This window comes from Anopheles stephensi, chromosome 3 (genome assembly GCF_013141755.1).
Source record: "Anopheles stephensi strain Indian chromosome 3, UCI_ANSTEP_V1.0, whole genome shotgun sequence".
Taxonomy (NCBI): domain Eukaryota; kingdom Metazoa; phylum Arthropoda; class Insecta; order Diptera; family Culicidae; genus Anopheles; species Anopheles stephensi.
In genome coordinates this window covers 31,746,209-31,770,583 of record NC_050203.1, presented here as the reverse complement: position 1 = coordinate 31,770,583, position 24,375 = coordinate 31,746,209, and the positions used below count along the sequence as shown (strand labels likewise).

General features: G+C 40.6%; 1 protein-coding gene across 8 annotated transcripts in view; it reads left to right on the top strand.

Annotated features, from left to right (window-relative positions):
* LOC118509514 (potassium voltage-gated channel subfamily KQT member 1-like) overlaps window positions 1–23,278 on the top strand; it is a 240,523-nt gene extending 217,245 nt beyond the window's left edge. For all 8 annotated transcript variants that reach the window (XM_036050208.1, XM_036050209.1, XM_036050211.1 and 5 more), the window contains 3 exons: window positions 272–462; window positions 15,490–15,725; window positions 16,502–23,278. In XM_036050208.1, coding sequence (XP_035906101.1) covers window positions 272–462; window positions 15,490–15,725; window positions 16,502–16,702 — 628 coding nt within the window. In that variant the 3' untranslated portion in view covers window positions 16,703–23,278. The remainder of the gene's footprint in view (window positions 1–271; window positions 463–15,489; window positions 15,726–16,501) is intronic.
* Window positions 23,279–24,375: the final 1,097 nt, after the last annotated feature.

Below are 24,375 nucleotides of genomic sequence, written 5' to 3'. Positions count from 1 at the left end.
ATAGGAACCCCGTCCCCAGGGATCATTGCATTCAAATAGATTACAAAGAGAAGGCAATCTGAATGTGATTTGAAGCCCGGTGCTGCTGTGTGAGGACCGGCGTCGTTACCGCCTCTGTCAAGAGAACTCATTAGTTTCTTAATGTTGTAGATGAGTGACAAATATGACATCTGAAGCAGGAGGAAAATTTTCTCAAGGAATCAATGCTCCGCCAATATGTGTTCTCTAATATTCAACTCCTCTCTTCTCCTCTCCTAAACCATTCCACCAGCTCGATACCTCCACAGTACGTCGGCAACAGTACCGGGCAACCGTCGGACCGGGGCGATGTGGTGATCGTAGTTCCTAACATCGATTCCGAGCATCTGGAACCGGTCGGCATCGAGGATCTTGCCTCCGTGTGTATCGATACCGAGATCGAGATCGAACCGGGCAGTCCCAAAACCATCACGGAAAGTTCAAGTAAGTGTTCACAGTCGATTCGTTCGGCTTTTCTTCCTTCAACAACTACTATCCATGTGTCGTTATTTCGCTGAAACGCTCACCGTGCTAGTGCGAGCGCTTTTGTAAAGAGAGAAACAAAAATAAACCAAAAAGGAAAAAACATTCGACACCAGTGGTTTTTCCGACCTACCTTGTGGTGCTGCAGCGAGTACAGTGTTGGCCGCTTTGCGCTATAAACGAATGTTTTGCTAGTGTTCCATTTAACATCACTCGAACGTCACTGTACATACATTATGCACTTCTCACCATTACTTGCGAACGACCGTTGGAGTTATGCGTGGCGCTGTGCTTAACTACCGACCGCCGGTTTGGGGTAAAACCATACAGAAGGAAACTCGATTTTGACGCCCGTGACGTTAAGCTAAATGAAACAGACGTAAATCCAGCGAATGGAATAAAAATGTTTAGTTTCACCCTTTTTTTCATTTCTTTCCTGTTCTCTTCGGTTGATGTCTTTTCTTACTCTATCAAACATCGGTTGCACATCTTGATTGGTTCTTTGCTCACATTTCTCTTCCTTTAAATTTATTGTTTTATTTTCTTTAAAAACTACACTTCTCTTAATGATATTCCTCTCAGGGTATGATAATGATAGTGAAAAGACTTTATTTTCTTTGTTTCTTTTTAAACACTTTGGCCTTAAAAAGATTTTATACTCTGAAATAAATCAAATCAGTTTAATAATTCTTCCTTAGTATATGTTTACATCTTGTTTTCACGCAAATAAGTTACGAATTGTTTACGAGTGATCTAATAACTTTGATTTAAAAATCAATTTTCAATTCAATTTTTTTTATTTATTTCAATACACAAAGCTAGAGTAACTAGCAAGCAACACTTAAAACTAGGTTTTGATTTATCAAGTTAGAAGTTTGCTTACAATTCTTTGGTTCATTATACCGCTTGAAGCAACCTTAAATTGCCGGTGACACTGTTGACCGTAGCAGTCGCCTTCGTGCTCGATGCTCTAATCAAATTTCTTTCTTTCTCTCTTTCTTCCTGCAACAAAAACCAACAAAAAAAAAAAAACAAACAAATCCAAAATCAAACACAAAAATCCGTTGTGAACCGAACCCGCTTGTGTCAGTGTCAGAATTAGAAAACTTTTGCTTTGCTGAGTACTCCACTCGACGAGGATCTCGCATACAGACTTGTGTGTAGGCTTGCCCATCCCTTCCGGATGGAGCTCCAAACAAACCCCAAAACTACTGCCGGTGAGAATGATACATCCTTCCATCAGCACCATACGAATGCAATGTGGCTCTTCTAGTGTACAACCCCTTGAACCGATATGGCTGTAGAATTTGTTTTTTTTTTCGTTCTTTCTTCTTCGTAACCATTAGGCAATACGACCAGTTTGCCCGAACCGGTGTTCTCGGACATGGTTTTGGTTCACCAAAATGGCAAACTCGTTGAACGCGACCTTGTACAAAGCATTTGATGTACGCGTTTAGGCAAACATACACAGACAGACACTCAAGCTCACAAACACACCTACCAGAAACTGCACATCTAATGCGTGCAAGATGGAAACTTGTCTATATAGATTCTGCAAAATCCTGTTTCACATTTTACTTTGCTAGCGTCCACCGAGACTGTGATCTCCCAGTGCTATGTCTTCCGTATTATATTTTTGATTCACTTTCTCGACAACGATGTAAATACAACTTGTTGCGTCCTTTGGGGTTTTTTTTTTCTCTTAGCCACAAGATAATGTAGCACCGTGCAAAGACGAAACCGTCAGTACGACCAAAAAATTAAGCACTTCTGGATCAATCACCTGCCAACTTGGTGCAAACAAGGCCACCTCTTTAGTCTACACAATCTCTCAAAATTTCTTCCAAGCAGCGCTTCGAATAATTTTTTAAGAGTGCAAAATGTTGGCTTTCACATCAATACTCGTTTTTTTTTCTAATTTTGGTTTCTCTAATTCCTTTCTTATTATTTGTTTCAATAAGGATTTAATAAAGAAACGGTAAAAGGCTCGAGAAGGCCCGCCACTGATGAAATTATGCAATGCGCAGTATCAAGGGGAGACCTTCTCGAGTCGTTTGCCAATGAAACTTTAAAGTCGAAAATTATCGCAACCGTTACACTGTCATAAGTCAGAACAGAAATCCAGTTGTACGAACGAGTTGATATTATCTTCTGGTTCATTGAATCCTAAAAAGATTAAGATTTTTCAGTGAATGGCATAGCTTTACGCTTTTGTAATCTAAAATTCCTTGTTTCGCTGAACAAAGATTTTTTCGGCAATAAAATCGTCAGTATTTGAAACGATTGCTCTATTGTGTACCTTCGTGGTTTTAAAATTTACCAAACATTGAGCTAATTTTTTGCACCATCTTGAGATGGATTAAGTGTTCATAACCAAAATGCATAGGAATTTTATCTTAAAAATAGATAAAAGATTCTTGGTTTTATCAAATTACAACATCTTTTAACATATCTTCCGGAATTTTAACACGAAATGCATAACTTAAAGGCGTTGTGCGGTAATATTTGTTTTGCGTTACAAATTAATTGGCATTAGTGAAGTGCGCTATTTTCTGTTTGAATGCTCATTTTTCTATTTTCTAAATTTCTTTAGAAGCTCAAAAACTGTTCTTTAAAAAGCATTTTTAATTTTAAAATGAACCGAACATGACATGAACTATATAAATGATATTTTTCTTATAAATAACAATGTCGTCTAAATCGGATAAATCATATTCCTTTAAATGAAATATTCATCGATTTAAACAAAATGAAATAAAACATTTACCCCTTTCATTCCACCTATAAACACTGAAAAATGATAAGTTCCACTCGAAATTGATGAATATTTCCCCCATATGAAGTCCCGTCCACCATATTCTTTTCTAGAACTATCTCTTCCACGTTCCACGATAGATTCCTTACGTGAAAGCAACCCTCCATCTGTCGTGTTCCAAGTTCCATTTGACTTGACTACCCTTCATTTCGTGACACGTGACGCGCCACGCCTGATAAATGGTGCTTGTGATAAATCGTGTCGATTTCCCCTCACCCTAACTCACTCCCTCTCACTTACTGTACCTGTCGCACTGATCTCAACTATCCTTCCGTCTAATCAATCGTCCACACCTTTCGTCACTCCGATTCGGATGGTTTTGCTCGGGCGAACTAAACAAACAAACAAACAACCAACCAAGCAATCCAATAACTATAAAACCCTTGCATTCCATTTGCAAAAAACTGGCCTTTTACCTTCCTACTTCGTAGCACCATCGTACGACGATTATAGTTCATCCACATCGCTCTAACAGTGTCGGCGTCGACGGCGGCCGTGGCATACGGGACGCGCAGCCGGCAGCCATTGGGGTTAAGCTGAATCGCATGCCTCGCACGTTACTTCCCACTGGAAAGCCGGCTCGGTGACATACGCTTGGCTGTCAAAAAGCGTTCGCTTTACTCGTCCGTCTCGATGTTTTTCGCTTCGCCTGCCGATTCTGCCAAATGAGAGGACCGGATTGAGGAACTATCGGTCCATTCATCCGAACAGCGGAGCACCGAACAGATCGAAAAAAAGGTTCACCGGTAAACAAGCGGCCCAGAATACGGCCACAGTACGGTCGATCGAAAAACACTAGCACAACAACAAAACCCACCTAGTGTGTGTGTTTGTGTGAGCGTTCAGGAAAATTTGAATAATCGGATAACCTTTGACCCAAGCGGGCAACGCCAGAAACGGGGAGAAAGAGGTGGAAGTGTGGAATGGAGAAAAAACCACACCTCAAAGTGGAGGCCACTATGTGACACACATCGATAACAGACAGACCCTCGACGTCACTCGCCCATGAAAAACTCCCCCCATATGTGTGTGTGTGTGCGATAAGCCTTGAAAGGTGAACGCGAAAAATGAAAATCTCCATCAGGGTGGGCGATTACAATTTTCAACCAATCCAACCATACAGACAAATGGTCGGAAAAAAGACAACGGGAACAAGCTTTCCATACACCTGTCCATCGCTCTATTTGTGTGTGTGTGTGTGTGTGTGTGTGTGGCTTTATATGTGCGTGTATGCGTGCGTGGGGTAATACAATTTCAAATCGATTCGCACGCTGTGGGCATGTAGCGGACAGACGTAACGTATCCCGATAAGCCGCTATCAGAGATACAGATACAGAAGCAACACACACAAAAAAAAACGCCTGGAAGAATGCTACAAAATTTAAATCCACCACCACGATGGCTTATCACGATGGAGGCGCCCGGTGGCCCATATAATCAGTTAAGCTTCACTAACAAAATGCGTCCATCGTGTCCCGCTGGGTATGGCGGGAGCTGACCCCAGCCATCATCAACAAACTGCCAGATCACCACCATCAACCCACCCCACCATCATCACAATCATCACCCTCGAAAACATCAGCAAAGCAAAATGAGAAATGAAAAACAATATACAAGAAAAGGCTACTAAACCTACTAGCCAAACACAAACATCATCAAAACCATTCCGATAGTGAGTCTGTGAAATCTGTTTTCTCGCTCTACTGTGTTTTTTTTGTTTCGTTTTCATTTTTTTCCCCGTTTGTTTTTTTGTTCCTGAAAGCCGTTGCTTGCTTTGTTCTTATCTGTCTGGATGTTCTCGTTGTTCTCTCTCTCTCTCTCTGTCTCTTTCTCTCTCACTGTTTTTCTCCTTCCTAATGTCTGTCTCTCTGTCTCTCTCTCTCGCTTTATCTCCCTCTGTCTTTTTCATAGTGTGCCCTTCCATTCAATGTGTTGTTCTTGTTGTATGTTTACACGTTAGCTTGCCCTAGTCCTAGTGTCGTTCGTTTTCGGTCCACAATATTCGTCCACCCACCCTTGTGTTCCAGGGGTTGGTTGAGCAGTATTCTAGCCTCTAGCAACGCACAAATTCGACTACCACAAAACCGTCGTATCGCAGCAGCAACCGAATTGGATTAAAATTGAGCAACAAACACTCCTCCAAACCACCGTACCGGGCGCTACTGCTTGGGGACGTTGTGATGGTATCCGTTTGCTTTTGGTTGAATATTTTCAGTTTATCGCCTCTTTGTCTCTCCTTTTCGACTTCGGTCCCGATACCCACCTTTTTCGTTGTTCTAGATCGTTTTGTAACTGTGTCGTTTGTTTTTCGTTCCATCTCCTCTTTTTGAACTATCCAATTTAAGTTGAAAACTTCCGGCTAGTTGCGGGTTCGGGTTTTTTTTTCTCCTTCTTGGCCATCGTTTCCCACTATCTTGCGCCGTTCCTAATCGGATATTGGCTCATTTTCGTATCGACCACCGGCCCTTTAACCGTTGAAGATGTTTATCTGTATTTCTAACCGTAGGCTAGGGGAGATTCTGTTTTCCATTGCCTGGATGATTTTCCGTGCTATGCAAAATTGAAAAACTAATCGAATGGCCTTTTTTTGTTTTGTTTCTGGTGGAATGGAAAGATTTCTGCAAAAAAGAACTGCCTGCCGGACTCGGGGATTACCAAGCACCACAAAAAAAACTGAATCGTTTCCTACGGTTCCAAGTGAATGGATTGGTAATGACTGTATTTACCCTTTACAGTAATTAACTTTAATTTTGTTTTCAGTGAGACAACACAATTTTTTGTTAGCTATTTCGTTAGCTCATTCGTTTTTCACAAAGTTTTTGCTTTTAAGGGGTTGATACGTTCTGTTGCAAATGAACAGAGAGACTTAAAAGACGAAGAAAACAATTCAATTCAGATTATGTTGCAGAAGATGTAGTAATTATCTGCAAAGAGGTTTCAAACGTATTTTGAACCGTTTTCTCTACTCTAGGGTTACACGAAACTTATTTAAATATATTCTTTAAAAGTTTAAGATTTCTTTAAAAGTTCATGTTAGTCGTATCAGTGTAAATTCTACAGGATTTGTAATATTTTTTTTATCTACGTTAACGAGGAATGATCTGGCCATCAGCTATACTTTATATACTTCAGCTATACTTTTTACCTCTTAGATTATGTCTGTGATTGCTGGTTTACTAGAGTTAATAATACCACTTATTTTGATCTTCAGACCTCACTACGGGGGAACAGTTCGGATGGGATTTAGCTGTACTGCCATCTTTAAAATAGTGAATCTCATCCGTAGCTTGATTAGTAATAGTTGCTCTGAATTTTGTACTCCAAATACCTAATGTGGGAAATTTTCGGTCTAGGCTCTAGGCGGAAGGCTTATTGCCCAAGAGTTAAGATAAGCATCAGGACTATTTAACATCCATCTAAATGGTTGAAGATATCCCGAACAAGATGAATATTATTATAATCAATTATTCATCCTTGACTGTGACAATACGGCATCTAACCGTCATAATTAATAAATAAATAAAAAATTCATTCTTGGCTTTATATAATCACGCAGAATGTGGAGTTGGCGTTTGTGAAAAATGTCTTACTTGAGGTAAGGCAGGCGACTCCTAGCTAACCTCGCCAACGACCAAAGGAATTAATTTGAACAAACCTCTATCAGAGGACGTTATTCTATAATCCTATATTCAAAACGAAGCAATAACTGACTCCTGCTCTGGCAAGCATGTACTAGTTGCTTAAGGTCGCTTGGGACTGTTTGGCAACTTTTTTATAAAATTATATTGAACGTGTGAATCTTGCCTTATTCCACTCAGTTATTTTAGATGTTGTTGACTGCTTTTCAATTTGTATCAATTCAATCGTGATTCTCCCTGCTCTTGATTTATTTTGAGTTAGAATTTGGCCTCTTAATACTTTCATAGTGCTCGAAAAAAAACACTTATAAACGAATCTTTCCAAACAGCTGTAGAAAACCACTGCAAAAAAACAACTATAACTTCCTCGTTACAAAATACATTGCGTTCTGCCCCAAATCGAACGTTGCAAATGTCTGAAATCTAATTTCCAAACGCAACCCAACATTCCACCACCACATCGCTATTATGCCATCTAACTTGCATGTAAAAAGAGGATCACATTTTCCAGCAATTTTCACAACGCTTAACTTTCCCTTTCGAAAACCATGCCCGCTAGCCATTGGGGCAAAACGTGCCACCTTTCCAAAAACTGGAGACTTAATCCTTTTCAATATCTAAACTCATACCGAGAGGAGAGAGTGAGAGAGTACCAATAACGAAACTAAACCAAACAAACCCCATCAGCGAGAGTGAGCGAGGGATGAGCTTTGGCTCATATGCCCTTGCAGAGTCGTATCGTGCATCGTACCGCCCCCGGCTGATGACGGTTTTTCCATTCCATTTCACATTTCAATACATTTCACCTTCCACTTTGTGATGATGTTGCGTGTCTGTTCGGCGTGCACCACGTGCAAGCATTACGATAAGTGTGTAAAAATGGAGCAAAAGCATTACCGGCGGCAACGCTAACGGGTGGCCGTACGATGCATGCCCGGTCTGCCCGATGCATGCCAAATCATCCTAAAGTGCGATACGAAATATTCCACCAAATAATAAAAGTAACAGGCATTATCGCAATGTAGGTAAGTGGTGGTGGTGGTGATGGTTCTGTTCAATTCGCCGAAGGAAAAATATTGATAGCAGAGCCAGAAAAAAAACCAACCTCTTTACGGACGGATTGATTACGACCTGATCTGTAAAGGTGAATTGAACCAGCAAAAAGGATAATACACATAGCGCTTTGAGCTATCGATACTTCGCGGAGGAAAATTCTCACAAGTACACAAAGAAAATCCTTCATTTAAAACTCCAACCGGTTTTTCTGGGGAAACAATTATTGTGTCAAGAAGCAAAGAAAGAAAAGGGAAAAGGCTTTGCTGACTTTGATGCAAAGCCAGAAAAGTTTTGAATTTCATCCAGACAATTGTAACGAAAAAAAAATACTATTTCCCAAATCCTTCCCCGAATATGCTTCTAAAGGGGGGATCCTTCTTTCCATTTTTGAGGGGATATAAAAGGATCACCTTGAATAACTCGCTAACAAGTTGCGAAGTTGGAATGGTGCGTCCAAAACTTTACACATCGCAAGCTTGGGACCATCTTTCTTAGAACTCGGTTGGAGCTGCCACTGCTCAACTGCAGCGTTATTACATCGTTATGCCATTCCGTGACAGATAGGGATCCTTCTCCATCCTTGTTCCATTCCATTTTCAAATACAGACCAGCGTGCGCGTGCCAGGTACGGCAGCGCGATATTGACACGGACAAACGTTTGTTTGATTTGTAACCGGCGCTGGTGCAATTCGATGCAACATTGAAACAAACGCTTACGGAAAATCACACCGAATGCCCGATCAGCATTGACTTTTAAATTGAATGCAAGCGGATGCAGTGCAGGTGTACCGTTTCGCAACGCATCGCGCTACGTGTGTAAATATGTATTCTCGAGCTTTTCCGCTTTTCTTCACAACACCGTTGTAAGCCCGGACCGGATCCGTATTCGATGTCGGACGACTTGGTGATTGGATCGAACTTGGCCGTCTACTGCAGCAGAACGGAACATCACACCTGACGCTTGAGCTCGGTGAAGCTCTATCTGTCTGCCTTTTGCGAAGGATCTATTCCCGCACACAAACACACGCATACACACTTCAATCGAAAAACGATGTCTGATAAACGAAGCAAAACAAGCCACACACACCCTAACAGACGGTGTTATTAAACCTTCCAGTTCAATTTGCTGAATGCATTACTGGGAAGGGATGTGATCCCTCGGGAACACACCCACCCGTTTGCCGTGTGACGCGAAATAGGTAAACGATTTAGGAAGCCCCGTTTTTGGAGCGCACAAAAACACACATACCACATATGCACGTGGCTCTAAGGGTCCTGGAGGATAACGATAAGGAATTTCATTTCGTTACTAGTCCTCCGGCCTGAGACAGCCGGTTAGCTGGCTGGCTGATGTTATTGACTGGTCCCGTGCGTACGTTTTCCGCTAGTAAAAATAGATTGCAGCTTTCATCGATGGTTGTCTTTTTATCGGCTCCATCCATAATGGAGATAGCGAAACCATACCTGTCACAAAGCCGGAATGTAACTGAATACATCTCAGCTTAAGCACTACTTACTGCGAAGCTTTCCATTTGTGACAAGACCGGCGTCGGGGAAGTAACGTTTGATTGGACGTTATTGCGTTACGCCGCTGTTGACCCACTTTTCCCCCCTTCTTCCCTTCTCCACACCTACCGCCCCTGTCCCTCGCAGGTGCCATCCCACGGGAGCTAGCGCTCTGTTCCGGCTTTTGCTAAGCTTGCGGTTTTTGTCTGTGAACGCTTCGCAGCTGTGCGGTCGTGCTTGGTCGTGTTTGGTCGTTGCGGTCGCCGGTCGGGCTTGCGATCGTCCCAGGGAGGATTTGATTTGATCCCTGAAGCATGGCACAGCTGTTCGCCTGCCCTTACTTTATGGTTTTATATGATTGTCCGGAAGTACAAAATAAACATGTGCATGTGTCCCCTACGCGCTCACCGGAGTTGCCGATCCTTTTTCCCCCCATTAGAGCTTCGTCCAACCGTCCTACACAAACAAACTTAAAATGAGGAGGGGGGGGGCTCGTCATCTGTGAGCATGCAACTATCGGCCGTATACTATATCTCACGGTTCGATAATAATTTGATCGTGTTTATGTTTCCACCGCTGGCACTATCTCCAATCACCGAGACTTCCAATCCCCACACATGCATGCATATTAACACACATGCCTGGGAAGGGTCCCGGCATAACTTTGCCCTGGCGACCCCTGTCATCAGCTTCCGACGCTCCGGAGGCTAAACAGACGGCACATAATTTCCAACTGAAAGACCGGAAGTCGACAGTCGATAAAATCTCGAAAATTGTACGCCCGCTTCTGTTCCTGCTGCTACACACACATACAGCCGTTTGTAATGGGACTAGCACAAGATGAAGACGATGCTACTCATCCTCTTGACACACACAGACACACACACACACAAACAGAACCGAAACCCTGAAACCGAGATTGTCGAGAATGCTTATTCTGCCACAACTCAAACCTTTGGGAACGCTTTACAGGCGAGGTCGTCTCCTTGCCCTCGCCTTTTCGGTGTGTAGTTTTGCTAGCAGGAAGAGGATTGCCCTGGAACAAAAAAAAAACCCCCGCAAATCCTCACCACCGGTTGCGGTTTGGAAGTTGTGGTGGAATGCGAAGCGGAGTTTAGTATCAGCATCATTAGAGTACATGCTCTACCGGAAGGAGGATAACAACCATGAACATTGTTGTTTCTTGACGTTGAAACCTTGTTTTCGGGATGCGTTGCCTAAGGACGAGTTCTGCCAGCTGGTTTTTGTGCCCCATCTCCGAGCGCTTTCCTTGTGCCTGATTGGCTTCGTATGATGGTGAGTGCTACGAGCGGGCTTTCTCCGTTTCCCAGGATGCATAGTACAGACTTGGGGACCGGACCTCGGAGGTGGGTTTTTCGGGCTGGATGGGTTGGGCCACAGCTTACCGACAGGCAAACAATCTGGTAATTATTTTTAAGGTAGTGAAATACGTTATGAGTAAAACGGGTAGCTGAATGGTTTATGGCAGCGGTATGGGTGCTGTGGGTGTGCCGAGATTGTCCTACACTCTTCAATTTACAAACTGCAACATGTTTTGGTTTGAGATACAGATGTAAGCTGGATTCTTTTTCTTTTCAGATGGGCTTTAAATTTGATCCCCAATAAAAGGTTTCTAGAGAAGAACGGTTTTTCTATGGGTATTTCAAGTCTTAAATATCTAGCCGAAACACATGGCGATGTATCCAGACTAAAGCGAATTATGTTTAGAGCTCTGCAGATTATCCATAGAATGCCCATCAGAGAGACTCAGTACATACTGCTTCACTGAAAGGAGTGTAGTGTTTTGAGGAAAATTACTGAAAGGAGTGTAGTGTTTTGATATTTTTGGAATAGCTTGACCACATGTGTAAGGATTTTTTTGGTATAATTATATGCCTGAAATGGATTTAATTTTGTTATTTCTAAATAAATGAGATAAAAAGAATAATTAAGAATTCACGCCTGCAAATATGCTACATCAGGACATAACAATTAAAAAAACTCTTTAGCCCAACCAATTAAAATGTCATCTAAATTGTAATTGCCTACATTCAGGCGTTACTCTGTACTTATGGGCCCATGGCCGAGGTGATAGCGGCATCTTTCCTCTGAAGGCAGACATATATATCCTATCGGTATAATCTTCCCATACCGAATGACTATCCTTCTTCTTATTCTTACTTGGCACTACAACCTTGAAAGATCTCGGCCTGCCATTTCTAGCTTTCTGTGACTTGATTTTACCCGTAGCTGGCCAATCAGTTCTGCTTACGGGGAGGCGGTTTGGATGGGATATGATCCCCATTCCTGTGCCGCGTGAACACTGGCGTTGTTATCGACTAGGCCACGGGACCACTCCAATGGACTATTCAGCCATGGTAAAGGCAAGGAAGCCAGTAACCGAAGGCCAAGGCATCTCGAGGTTTTAGTGCCAAGTAGAAGGCTTCTCCGGGGTTTTTTTAATACAATAATATGCCTCAAATCAAAATACTTTTATTGTTTAACCTTTAATAAGGTGAAAGGAATAGCTACGAGTTGACGCCTAAAAGTATGCAAAATATTTGTCAATCACTGCTGAGGCTATTGAAACCCTTTTTAACTTCAAAGAGATTTAGTCAACCCTATTAGGACATATGAAAACAATCTCTTAACCCCTTTCAATCAATTTAATATGTGCAGTCATAATTATAATTGCATACTTTCAGGCGTTGTAGACTTACTGTAGAGGCTGAAGAATTTATTTCAAAGAAAATTTTATGCTTTTATTACATTTTTTATGTAGAATATTTACCCAAAATTGCTCGCTGTGCTCTTTCGCACAAATGTAAAATAGGCTACAAAAATATTGTTTTTTTTTTTTGTCTCAATCGCAACATGTGTTAGCAATCTCAGAGCAACATAGTGATAAAAACATTTACATGCGTTACAACAAATTATTTCCATCATTACACGATGAAGCAATAAAATCAACACGCACACAGGAAAAAAAAGCTATGCAACAGTTTCCAATCACATCGAATTACAACTAAATCACCAAAACACAATCAATCGTTATAAAAACAACCCCCCTCCCCCCCCCCTCACCAGGCCAGGCGGCCCTTATTCTATTTTATTGTACCCTCAACAACCCCCAAAAGTGCCATTAGGGGTAAAACAAATATCCGTTTCCACCGAAAAATACCAGTGGCGTGGTATTACCCTTGGCCATGCGAACCGAACTCTATTAAACATTTATAAACCGTTTATAAAGCACGCCAAAAAACTTGCCTACCTGGTTCGCTGGTTAGCTCTGTCGGTACCGCCCCAACATAACCAAACTGCATGTAAATCCAACACCACGCCACTAATACTGCTAACGATAATGTTTCCCCCACTAATGTCAAACAAAGTTCCCAAACCGAGCTAACCGGGCCTGGCAAAACTTGTGCTCCAGCCAATGATGCCAGAAGACCCGTTCTTCTCTGCATCAACTGCACCACCACGATAGGGTCCCGGGTTGAAGGCGGAATATGTGTCGGAGATGTAGGGTACGCTCGTACGCTACCAGCTCCCGATCCAGTAAAGACTAATTAATTAGCTCGTCTCACAAGTGTAACGATAAACGGTACATACGCTCGCAGACGCGACTACTATCTTGCACCGTGATCGTTACGCCGTCGCGTTCACTAACTCTGACGTACACAATGAAATTACGTCACTGACGGGGAGCGAAGGAGCTTGGAGCGTGGGGGTTGTCTTAAAAATTAAATCCTGAACCTGTGCGGGAAATTGGCGGAAATTGTTGGCATTTTAAGTTGAAGCAAATGGATAGTCAAGGTACATAAAATTTAATGAAGATTCATACATCCCACGGATTTCCTCGCTCGCTCTGGTGGATTTTCGGGGGAAGCAAATTCACTTCTTTTTTCTCGTGCGAGAATGATAGGATAAATCTCACTCGCGAGTCACACCATATAGGACACAAGGGCGTTGAAGAAGGAACTGCTCTACCCACGAAGGGAACTTGATCCACGTTCGTCAGTTACACGTTAAGGGATGTTGTATTTTCCGATGAAGAAGGTTTCCCCATCCCCGTAAAAAATCCACGCTCGATTAAATTACCCACAATAAATCAGGCGAAAGAAACAGCCTGTCTGCGTATTTTTTTCAACCCTTTCACACCGAAAACCGCAAACCAAACTTATCCAATCGCTCAAACTCTCTCCCTCCCGTTGCCTGAGCGCGTCCCATCGAATCGCTTTTCAGCTCAGCTGGCTCGTTGTTCGGCCTATAATCGTCAATATTAATTATTATCGATGGCCATTCTCGTGCCTGGTGATGGTGATACGATGAAGCTAAACAACGTGCTGACGAAGGTCATTACGAAGGTCTTAACGGCATCATTGACGCTTTCCTTTTCAAACCGTTTATCGGAAAAGGGGTTTTAATGGCCGCATCAAACCGCGTTCTCCCATCAGTGTAAAGTGAGGTTAGGGTTTTTTGGTTTTGGTTTTTTGTTTTCGTTTCACCCCTCTGTTTTGAGACCATTTACCTCGATGAAGAATTTATGTGATTGTGCGTAGTGTTCGAAGAATCTCTTCCCCGGAGGGGGAGAGCGGGATGCAGATGGAAGAGTAAAAGCATCCGTCAAGGGTTGAATTGAAAGCTTGAAGCTCGTGGTCGTTGTTTTTGGTGTTTTTATCCGTCGACTACATCTTTCCCCCCGAAGAAGATTCCCAGTTTTCCCAATGCTGCATGTACGTGTTATACGTTTTCGGAAAATGTGATGTTATATGTTGTTTCCTGTTATGTTTTCCAGTAGTCATAAAAAACAGAATTACGGAAAAAAGGTTAATATTTATGTGTGTTTAAGGATTTTGTTCGTATGAGATAACTTAAGAGCCGATTCAGTTATTTGAAACATATTTATGAAGGGAGAAAATATGGAAGTGGAATATAATAAGTAGCAATAATGATCACAAACGTTGATAAGTATAACGTCGCAGTGATAGCTTCATACAGGGTCCAAAAATGAAGGAAAATAATTTGAAAAGAACGTGACGCAGTATGAAAAGTGCTTCAACCTTAAGCTCTCTGTTTACATTTTAAGCACCTCTCCATCTGACACGAGTACACTTGACCGACCGAACAGGAGCACAAACTTCCTTCCCATTATACACCGTAAAAGCTCTCACTCGACGTTACACAGCCTGTTTAACCTCTGTTTGTTTGTGTGTCCAGGTTCTACATTCGGTGACTGTTCATTGTGAATGTTTATCAATGTTTCAATGTTATCCTGGTCCATTATTATCACTGACAAACAATAATCACTACCACCGCCGCCACCACCACCACCACTAATCACTCCCGTGTGCAACTTTGTATCGATGTATGTGCAATCACGTGTGTGTGAGTTTTTTTGTGTCGGTGTACTAAGCTTAAAAGCTTACAAAGCGCAAACGTTTCCACCTTTTCGCCCCGCAACACGTGCACCTCGTTCCACCATTTTGATTTCCCCTCCTTTCTACCCTTCCCCTATACTGTTGAACGTACTGTATTTTTAATTTATGTTTATCATTGTGATTTAGTTCGGCTGTGTGGTGTAATAGGTGGAAGAAAATTCCGTACACACTGTAAAACATGCACAGTCACACACGCACATGGGAGGATTTTTTGGGGATTTTTTTTCTCACAGCCGGGAAATAGATAGCCCCACTTCTTTCGGTTGAAATAACGATTCCACCTAATGCTGTTCATCGTGAAAGCACCGATCGATGTTGCGAGCTGAATGTTGTGTTTGATTATACTGTAAATTAATGTTTTTTGCTGTGAAATTGTTTTGTTAAGTGTTTTTCGTCTCCCAACCCCCATCACACCGGTGTTGTGCTTTTCCAGTTTTTTTTCTTTGTACTACTTTTACATATTCCCTTTTTTTCTTGCAATGTATTCTATTGTGTGTTTTTGTGTGTCTTTCTTTCTCTTTGTCTCGCGTTGTTTTTGCATACCAACGCACCGCAGTTATTATGATGGACGAGGAGGACGATGAGGAGGACGAGGAGGAGGACATCGAGGAGGAGGATCTGGACATTGGGGCGGAGATTGATCCCGATTCACCACCGTGGGACGTGTACGGTGATATGGACGTGGAGGATCAGGACGATACGACGGAAAATACGGCGTTGCTGCGCACTGCTGCCAAGACAGAAATCATCGTCACACCGATCAGTCCGGTAAGCAAGGCATTTTATATACAAATTTGTGATAGATTTTATGGTTGCATGATCGAAAGTGAGCTGCTGCTTGTAGTAATTGGTAGTAAACACCAGGCGCCTCCATTAAAAATCATAATTAAAATAATCTATGTGTCCAATGATGCATTCAAGACCAGCGCCGTTGTCACCTTAATATATCAATTTTCTACATTTTAACCTAACCTATGCCTACATTTTACGTACCTCAGTTGCGAAAAATGAGCTCTCGTGAATGAAAAGGTTTAGACTTTAGCCGAAGATCGGATCTTAAGTAGTTTGAATCTATTTCATATCATTTCACCTCAGGATGTTGGGAGCAAAATGTTTTTATGTGAAACTTTTGTTGAAAATACAATTTTCGGATGGAGGCACCTGGTACCTCAAGTAAAAAATCTCAAAAACACGAGGCGCCTCCATCAGAGAAATTAAATTTAAAAAAATCATGTATTTCTTAGTAAATATTTTCTCGAAATTCGAACATAAAAATCATCTTTAATGCATATTCTTTAGATAAAAGTAAAACAACAAAAAATTGATGTCTTCTGCAGACCTTTCTAAATACTCACGAAAATTTATTCATTCACTTTTTCATATTAAGTTGTTAGTATTATGTTGTTTGAATATCGTTTTTTCCTACAACAAAAATATTCCTCGTAATACTTAACCTAACAGTTAAACACTTATTAGGATAAATAGAAGTCGACTCCGTACTCAAATACTATTTAACCCATTTTCTTTACTACCCTCCCCAACAGGTCAGCTCGGCATTCGAGCTTAACCGTATGGACAGCGAGGAGTACCGCCGCTCGAAGCAAGTCCAACCAGCGGCCAACAACAATGAAGGCGAACAGCTTCAGCAGCAACCGCAGCAACAGATGCTGGCCATCACCGGCCCGAGCGGCGCGATGGATTCGCTCAAGCCCGAGAGAGCGAGCAACGGTTCGGACGATACATGAGAATGGCTGAAACCATCCCCAGTGGCCAGTCATGGCTGCACCTCCACGCAGCACCATCCCTTCCAGATCCGACCTCACGCACCCTTCACCGTTCCCTTCCGTACCGGTTGGCAGCTGTTACAGCGTTCAGCGCTACCATCGCTTGCTATCGCCCTATCTACCCAACTCACGGCCCTGCTCGACGCAACACAATTCTGTGGGTCACCATTCACCGGACGAGCTATCGTCCGCTCGTTCACAAATCAACGCGTATCCTCTCGGGACAAACTCGGATGCCTGCCGCTTGCCTGCGGATGCTAATCGTCACGCAAAACGCAAGTCGGGTTTGTTTGGCACAACCAACAACCGAGCGATGATAGTACGGAAACAAAAACAAAAACCCACTTCTTAGAGACCTGATTTCGTTTGACTCCAAGTTGTCCTTCCTAGAAGACGGTCCTGTTGTCTGTTATAGTCTAGCTGTTGAATAGTCGTAGCCACTCGCCATTACTTTGAGCAGGAAAAGCGAATGTTAATTTTGGATCGTTGATTAGAGCCCGTTTCACTGCTCCCAGGGAGTTACTCATCGCAAAATTGCTCTCTACTAGATCGCGGGTGGAAGGAGTCCAGGCCGATTCCCGATCTGTTGTTTCCCCAACTCACATCATCCATGGTGCTACCAAGTACATTAACGAACGCATGTTGCTTAGTTTTACTAGCTACACACTCACTGACTCACTCTCTATTTTATTGTCTGTTACTTCTGTGCGCCACTTCGAATCCTACCAGTTAAAGGGAGTTTGTAGATTAAATTCAGAGTATATAAGTACACAATCGTAAGCGACCAGCACAAACATTTTAATTAAACGAATGATATCTAAAGACCAACGATCGGGCCTTCGCTTCTAGTACTTGCTTGCAACAGCGAAAGGAAACGTTCATTAGCTGCTAACCGTTCAATTGCATTGCACCAACCAACCAGCCAATCCGTGTGTGAGAGTATAAAATCCTCATACTCATACGGTTAATACATTATTGTCCCCGTTTTTTAAGTCTAAACACATAATGACCGCACAAATTCCCTCTTGAATCCATTTTCAGTTTTTCTCGATAGGTAAAAGAAGAGAACAAAAATTACCTTAAACGCTACCTTCCCAATGTATTGAGCACAAATTAACCACCAGCTTCCTTTAGAGATTTAGAACGCCATTACGCCCCTTTCCGTTTAGTAACATCAACAAAATTAATAGAACCATTACTCACTAGAGCACACAAGAGCGAAACGGTGAAGCTGCTGTAGGCGCGTCTCAGCAAACAAAAAAAAAAAACAAAATGGTGGTGAACGCAAGAGTTACAGTTTTAATGATAGGCATTTTTTCTATACCTTACTTTAATTCCTCCTAGCGTCTAGCGACAAACGTGCAGCCTGGTTAAGTAGTCACGTATGTCAAATAGTGAATGAACACAAAACCGGGTTCGTGGAAAGCAAGGCACTAGAGGGAAGCAAAAAAAAAACAACAAAAGAATAGTTCATTATAAAAATGGCCAAAACTGGATTTCACGAGTTAGCGTTAAGATGTAGGCGTGTTCGAACAAGGCAGGCTAATGGAAGCTAAGAAAGATTTCAAATCAAAAATCGACAATGGCGTACGATCAAATCACACTCAGCATCGCAACATCATATGTCACCTATTACTTCCCGTTGTGGTATTTGGTATTGATATTGAAGAAAAACACAAAAAATGTCAATTATTAAACTTAGAAAAAAGAGACAGTAAGTGGACAACAAGAACCGAACACTCAACGCTCGCACAGCACTCGGACGCTGTGAGTGATGCGCTCTAAAACAGAAACATAGATATTGATTTAGTGGTAGAAAAATGAGTAAGCAAGAAGGTAAAACAAGTATTTTAGTTGTAACATTGGGCGGCCACCAATAAAACAACACTGGTGGGAACAAAAAATTATCGTTCATTTTAGCAAAGACCTAGGATAAGATGAGTAACTACACACAAAATAAAAAGACAACAAATTATAAAGAACAGAGGTTAAACTTAAGCTAATGCTAAAGGGCAGTTAAGGAGAAAAGGAGACGAAAACAAAACAAAACTTTAAGCACAACACAGTACCGCACAACACACAGACAAAACATTAAAAATTAAAGCAAGAACAAAAACGCACATCACTCCGAACAAGTGAAGACAATAATGGTTGAGTAGTGAGGCGTGTTTGGCTTGAACCAGCAACAAACTACTAAACGAACAAAACAAACAAACACAATGCTACTACTACTCCTACTGTAATCCTTGAAGACGTTTGTAGCGAACTACGCATAGTCTTGATTTGAATTTCGCTAGGTAAAAAACATATGGATGCGATTGAGTGAACAAACGAGAAGAAAGAGAAAAACTCATGCAAACTCGCCAGCCGGAGTAATGTCGACCATTGAATTGTATAAAGAAAGCAGAACAAAAAACAAAATAATCAAAAGAAAGAATAAAATACTAAAAACAAATAGTAACTCGACCCTTCGAAATGCCATCAAAATACACTAGTGATATTACCAAGCAGGCGAGGGTGAAGGAAATGAGCGTCAACCATGTTAGGGAGAAAACCAAGTAGGCCGAGCACGTTGCCAATGGTTTTGTGACCTTTTGTGACACGAGCTCGTACGGCGCGAAAGGGGGAAATAGTTTCCTGCACACGAAACGGTTAGGTTTAATTAGCGGTATTAAGCGTGCTGTGGGTGTGTCGTTAAGAATTAAGCAGCGTTTACACGACGTATCAGAAGGAAAGGTTTCTGTGACGCGTGCAATCTTGATAGCGATGTTATGATGATATTTTTTACTTCCTTCTCCTCATTTTTTTTTTTCGGTTGTAAGTATGTTAAATTGTTTATAGCTTTTCTGTTTTACTACCGTTCGTATGCTGAATACATATTTTTCATATTGTTTTGTTTTTTTTTTCAATAAAAAATGAATAATTGTTTGTTGGTGTTTTGTTTTTCTTCTGGTGATTTATTGTGATTTGTATAATTTTTGTCTTCTTGTTATCTATTTTATTTACTTTTAAGGGGATATTTTTTTCTGTATTTTTATTAAACTGATTTTTAATCACTATATTAATTTTTAATCAATTTGTTGGTTTTATCATCTTTTCATCGATGATCTTTTCATAACAAATGTATTTTTCTCTTTTTTACTATTTTAAATGTTTAGATTATTCTTTATTTCTCTTTTATTTTTATTCATTTACTACTTTAGTGTCTTCTGTTCTATCTAGCGTCATATTGGACAAACTGTTTTCCATCTTCCATCTTCCTTCTTAGTTAAAATCTTTAGCAATGTAAGACTGTTCAAACCCTGTACATATGGCGAGCGATACAAAACTCAACCAAGTGACGGATAAAACGTTGTAAATTTCACTAATCAAAGCTAGAAAAACAGAAGGAAACACAGTTTTAAAATGCAAAGTTTCAGCAAAAAAAACAGCACCCTGTACATAGCAAGAAAGGTGCGCAGTCACCGTTCCAAGAACAAGATACCCCGATACCACTCCTAAAGCAAACGAATCGAAACTAAATGGTTAAGAATTATGGTATTTCATAAACACTTTGCACAGAAACCCCTCCCACCGGGGAATGTACAGCACCATAGAGATGGAGATGGAGTTCGTTTCCCAAATGTAGGGCCGGTGGCAATAAGCGTGTAGCTAGTACATAAGTCCAACCGAGAAAAAACAAACGTATTGTTTAAGCACCTTAACGTAATGGCTTCAAGAGTAGAAGAGGCACAACCGCAGTGGATTAGGATAATTGTTTGCGTTATTTAAATACACTCATCCATCACACAGTTTGCCAAGTGATATGATGTAGCAAAGTTTTGCTGTTAGCAATGGATAGTTTGTTTCAATTATCTTCAATCAGTTGTACAAGTTGAGTGGTCTTAGCATGTAAGCCATATACCCTTAAAGAGGTAGTAAAACGATTAGCTTTTGGTTTTAGATGCAAAAACTCGGAGCAAAGCAAAGATGTCTGACTATACCGTCCCTTACGTTTCCAGCAAAGGTCTGTTCAGTTCCAGCAAAGTTCCTACTAGCGGGCTCCCCCCATTCCGACTACCGAGCCGACCGTGTGGTCAGGTGTGGAGGCTTTGGTGAGCTTCACAACAAGTCACCTAGTTTTATCGCGCGAGAGAGAGAGAAGCAAACCGACACAGTATATCAATGCTGAACAAGTTTTGCCCACAATAGCCCAGACGGATTGTAATCTATTGTAAGTGCCAGTATATAAGAAGCATTTACAGAGGAAACAGAAAAGGAAAACGAAACCGAAACTATCTATATAGCTAAATAGAGAGAAAAACGAGGAGTAAAACGAGAAAAAAAGTTCCGAAGGAACGTATTAATTGTAGTTGAGGCAACATATTTACTTGAACAAATCTTATTTCGTTTAACAAACGTTATTATGTGTGTCCCTTAACATCAAACAGACGTATTAGGCCGCTAAGTTGTTATTCCCGTTGTTTATCGATTTTTATACTTCTTCTTTAAGTTCGAGATTATAGCTTAAATATTTCATATATTTTATTTTACTGTTTCTATATTTGTTTCTCTCTTTTTCTTGTTTTTGTCTCCTTTTCTCTATTCTAAATTTTTGCTTGTGTTTTTCTTCTATTTTTTTATTTGTTCTCTTTATACATTTATTGCCCTTTTTATCAAATTTTCATTTTTTTTGTCAAATTAACCCTTCTTGATTTTTTTTCTTTATTTTTATCTTTGTTGTATATTTCTCTCTGTTCTAACTGTTTATTTTTTAATCAATTTACTTTTTCTCAATTTTAATACTTTTTTTTTCCTTCAATTTATATCTTGAAGTTTTGGCTAACTACATATTTTTTTCATAATTTATTTTGATATTTTTTAGTATTGAATATTATTCTTTATCTGTGACTTTTGTGACTTTGTGACTATGTCTTATTTTATTTCAATAATCTCTTGTTTTATTATCAATTTTACTTATTTGAACTTTCACTTCCATTTCTATCTCCATTTGTTCAGATACTTTTGTTGAGCATTTTTAACGGTACAATTTCACTTTTTCTCATTTTTAGTATATCGCTTTATCCTAAATTTATAGCGTCCAGTTTAAGTTCCAGTTTTTTTTGCATAAAATTTTCCTTTTTTCTATAATTATTTTTTACTATTGTCTATACTTCTTCTGTTCCTTCTTTTTTTGTACCTATTGTACCTATTTGATTATATTGTTAGTTGTATTTTTTTCATTATTCTCATTTCCTTTTTTTCTTTTACCTTTAAACTCTTTACCTTCTTTTTATCGCTTTTCCGTTCGAAAACAGTCCTTCGTTCACACATTCTTTGGATTAGTTTCAAAAACCAATTTGAATATACATGATAACTTTACATAAAAAATAAAGGGATCACAGAAAATGGTACAAGAGCTTTACATGAACTTAAATGTAAGAGATGAAATAATTAACCCCTTAAACGAGCAGTAGTTTCAGAGGCGATGATATTTAAAACCGAGAAAAAAGTAAACCCTAGAGCAACAAAACCAAAAAACATTAAATCGATCAAACAATTAAACGAGCACAGACACACACATCTATAAATTCCACCAATACGGCGGTAATGTTACATGTGTATAAGAACGATTTCATTTTGAGAGTGTAGGATTTTGGGAATAGTTCTATGCTTTTTAGGTGCCCATGTGTACGAGAAGGCTTAAACAGCAGCTTATCATTCGAACAGTGTTAAGCTTAAGTCTGTACGTAAAGAAACGACATACGAGTACGTGTACAATGCTTCAACCAAAACGCCATGAAATTTAGATGAGCAGTAGAACAGTAGAGTTAAATAAGCATCTTGTTTGAAGGCTTCTGTTATTAAAGCACCTTCCTAAAGGCTTTAAGTTGCCAGCAGTAGTTCTGACAGGCACACAGCGATTTACTCGAATCGATTTCCGATGCGTTGTTGTAGCAAAACCAGCAAATAGTTGCATTTAACATTTCTTCTACTTTTGAGTGAGGTTTATTGTTAGAGGTAGCTGCAATATCAACTAAAATCCATACCATTAGCGTTAGCAAATAGGACAGTAGCGGTAGCGAATTAAATCTAGACACTATTCATTATTGCCAAGGCTAGTAAAGTAAGTGAGCTAAAGTAGAAGTATGTACGATGATGTACTAACATCAAACCCAACCACTTTCTCCTGCTAGTCGAACAAAAAAAAACAATTGTATATAACGTGTAGCTATGAGCATATTACAAAGTAAGCGAGCGAAGGAAACAAAACAAACAGCTAACAAGACAAGTAAATCGTAAGTAAGTACACTTTTCTTATATCGTAAGCGAGGTGCGGTAAAGTCTGCTGATAATCTGCTTCCATTAGCGCAGTCTGATTTTGTTTTTAAATCGGCCATGGCATTGAATTGAAAGTTTAGGCGCGAAAAACCCCTCGTAATTCAGAATCGTAGTAGAATCGTTCCCGGCACGTTTATTCACGTTAGCAAAAGATTAAAGCCCAAAGAATAAAAAAAAGCGTATAAGAAGCATACACTCACATTACAACAAAAAAAAGATAAAAGACATTTTAATAAATTTGCCAAGCTTTGCAAGGTTTGAAGCAAGCAGAGCGGTAAAGATTTATTCATATTAACCAATCGGCGCCTAAACACACGTTCACACGTTCTAAAACGCATAAAATGATCAATACGTTGAGTAAAGGGCGGAAGCATTCGGGGTGCAAAGTTTGTACACTTTCCACGCAAGTGCAGCACAAACGTAGTGATTATCGAACAAGTAATCAATTATATATAGTAAAAAACTCACACACGCCAACACACACACACTCCCGACCGATAGGATGGTTGGGGGGTATGTTTCGTTTTAACCATTCGTTTCGTCATTATCAAAATGTGATACATTATTACGATTAGTCGTTGCTGATGAGGGGCGTCCATGGGCAATCGCCGTGGATGCATACATACTCGAAAGCTCGCAAAACCAAACCCATACTAGTACCGTACTAAACACTCTAGGCAAAAGGAGGGCGGGAAGGTGGGAAGGGGACGCAGGAGAGGACGGAATGGTCCCAGCCTGTAGCTAACGAAAAACTGTAAAGTGCATTGTAGTATATATATATACGACGTGCTGTGCTGTAAGGCAGTCAAACATACCTTAACACACACAGCCACACACTCGAACAAACAAACAACCAACTACACCCATTATAACAAAAATGGGCCCCAGAACCCGGTGGAAAGGGGGGGAGGGGGGTCGGAAGGTGGAAAAACCAAACCCAACATTTATCAAAACTTTATTATAAATAAACAGAGATATCGTAGTGGACAAATATTTGTTCGTCGTTCATGGATTTTTGCTGTTACAATAATCATGATGATATATTTCATTTGCGTCATATGTTTTAAGTTTTTAACTCCAGGGTATTTGCACTTCTTGACTAGCGTCAGGATTCCACCAAAGGAAGTCTCTATAATGCATCGCTCGAAATTGGGTGAGAGCCTTGGTGTCCTCTGCAAGTCTTCAGTTTAGACTATTGGACTGGTATCATACACTGACGTTCCTGGAAGCTTCTGAATCGTACGAGTTTCTGGAGACCACCATTAGGCACGGGTCCTCAATACTATGTGCTTCTGCCTATGCCAAGGTAGTAG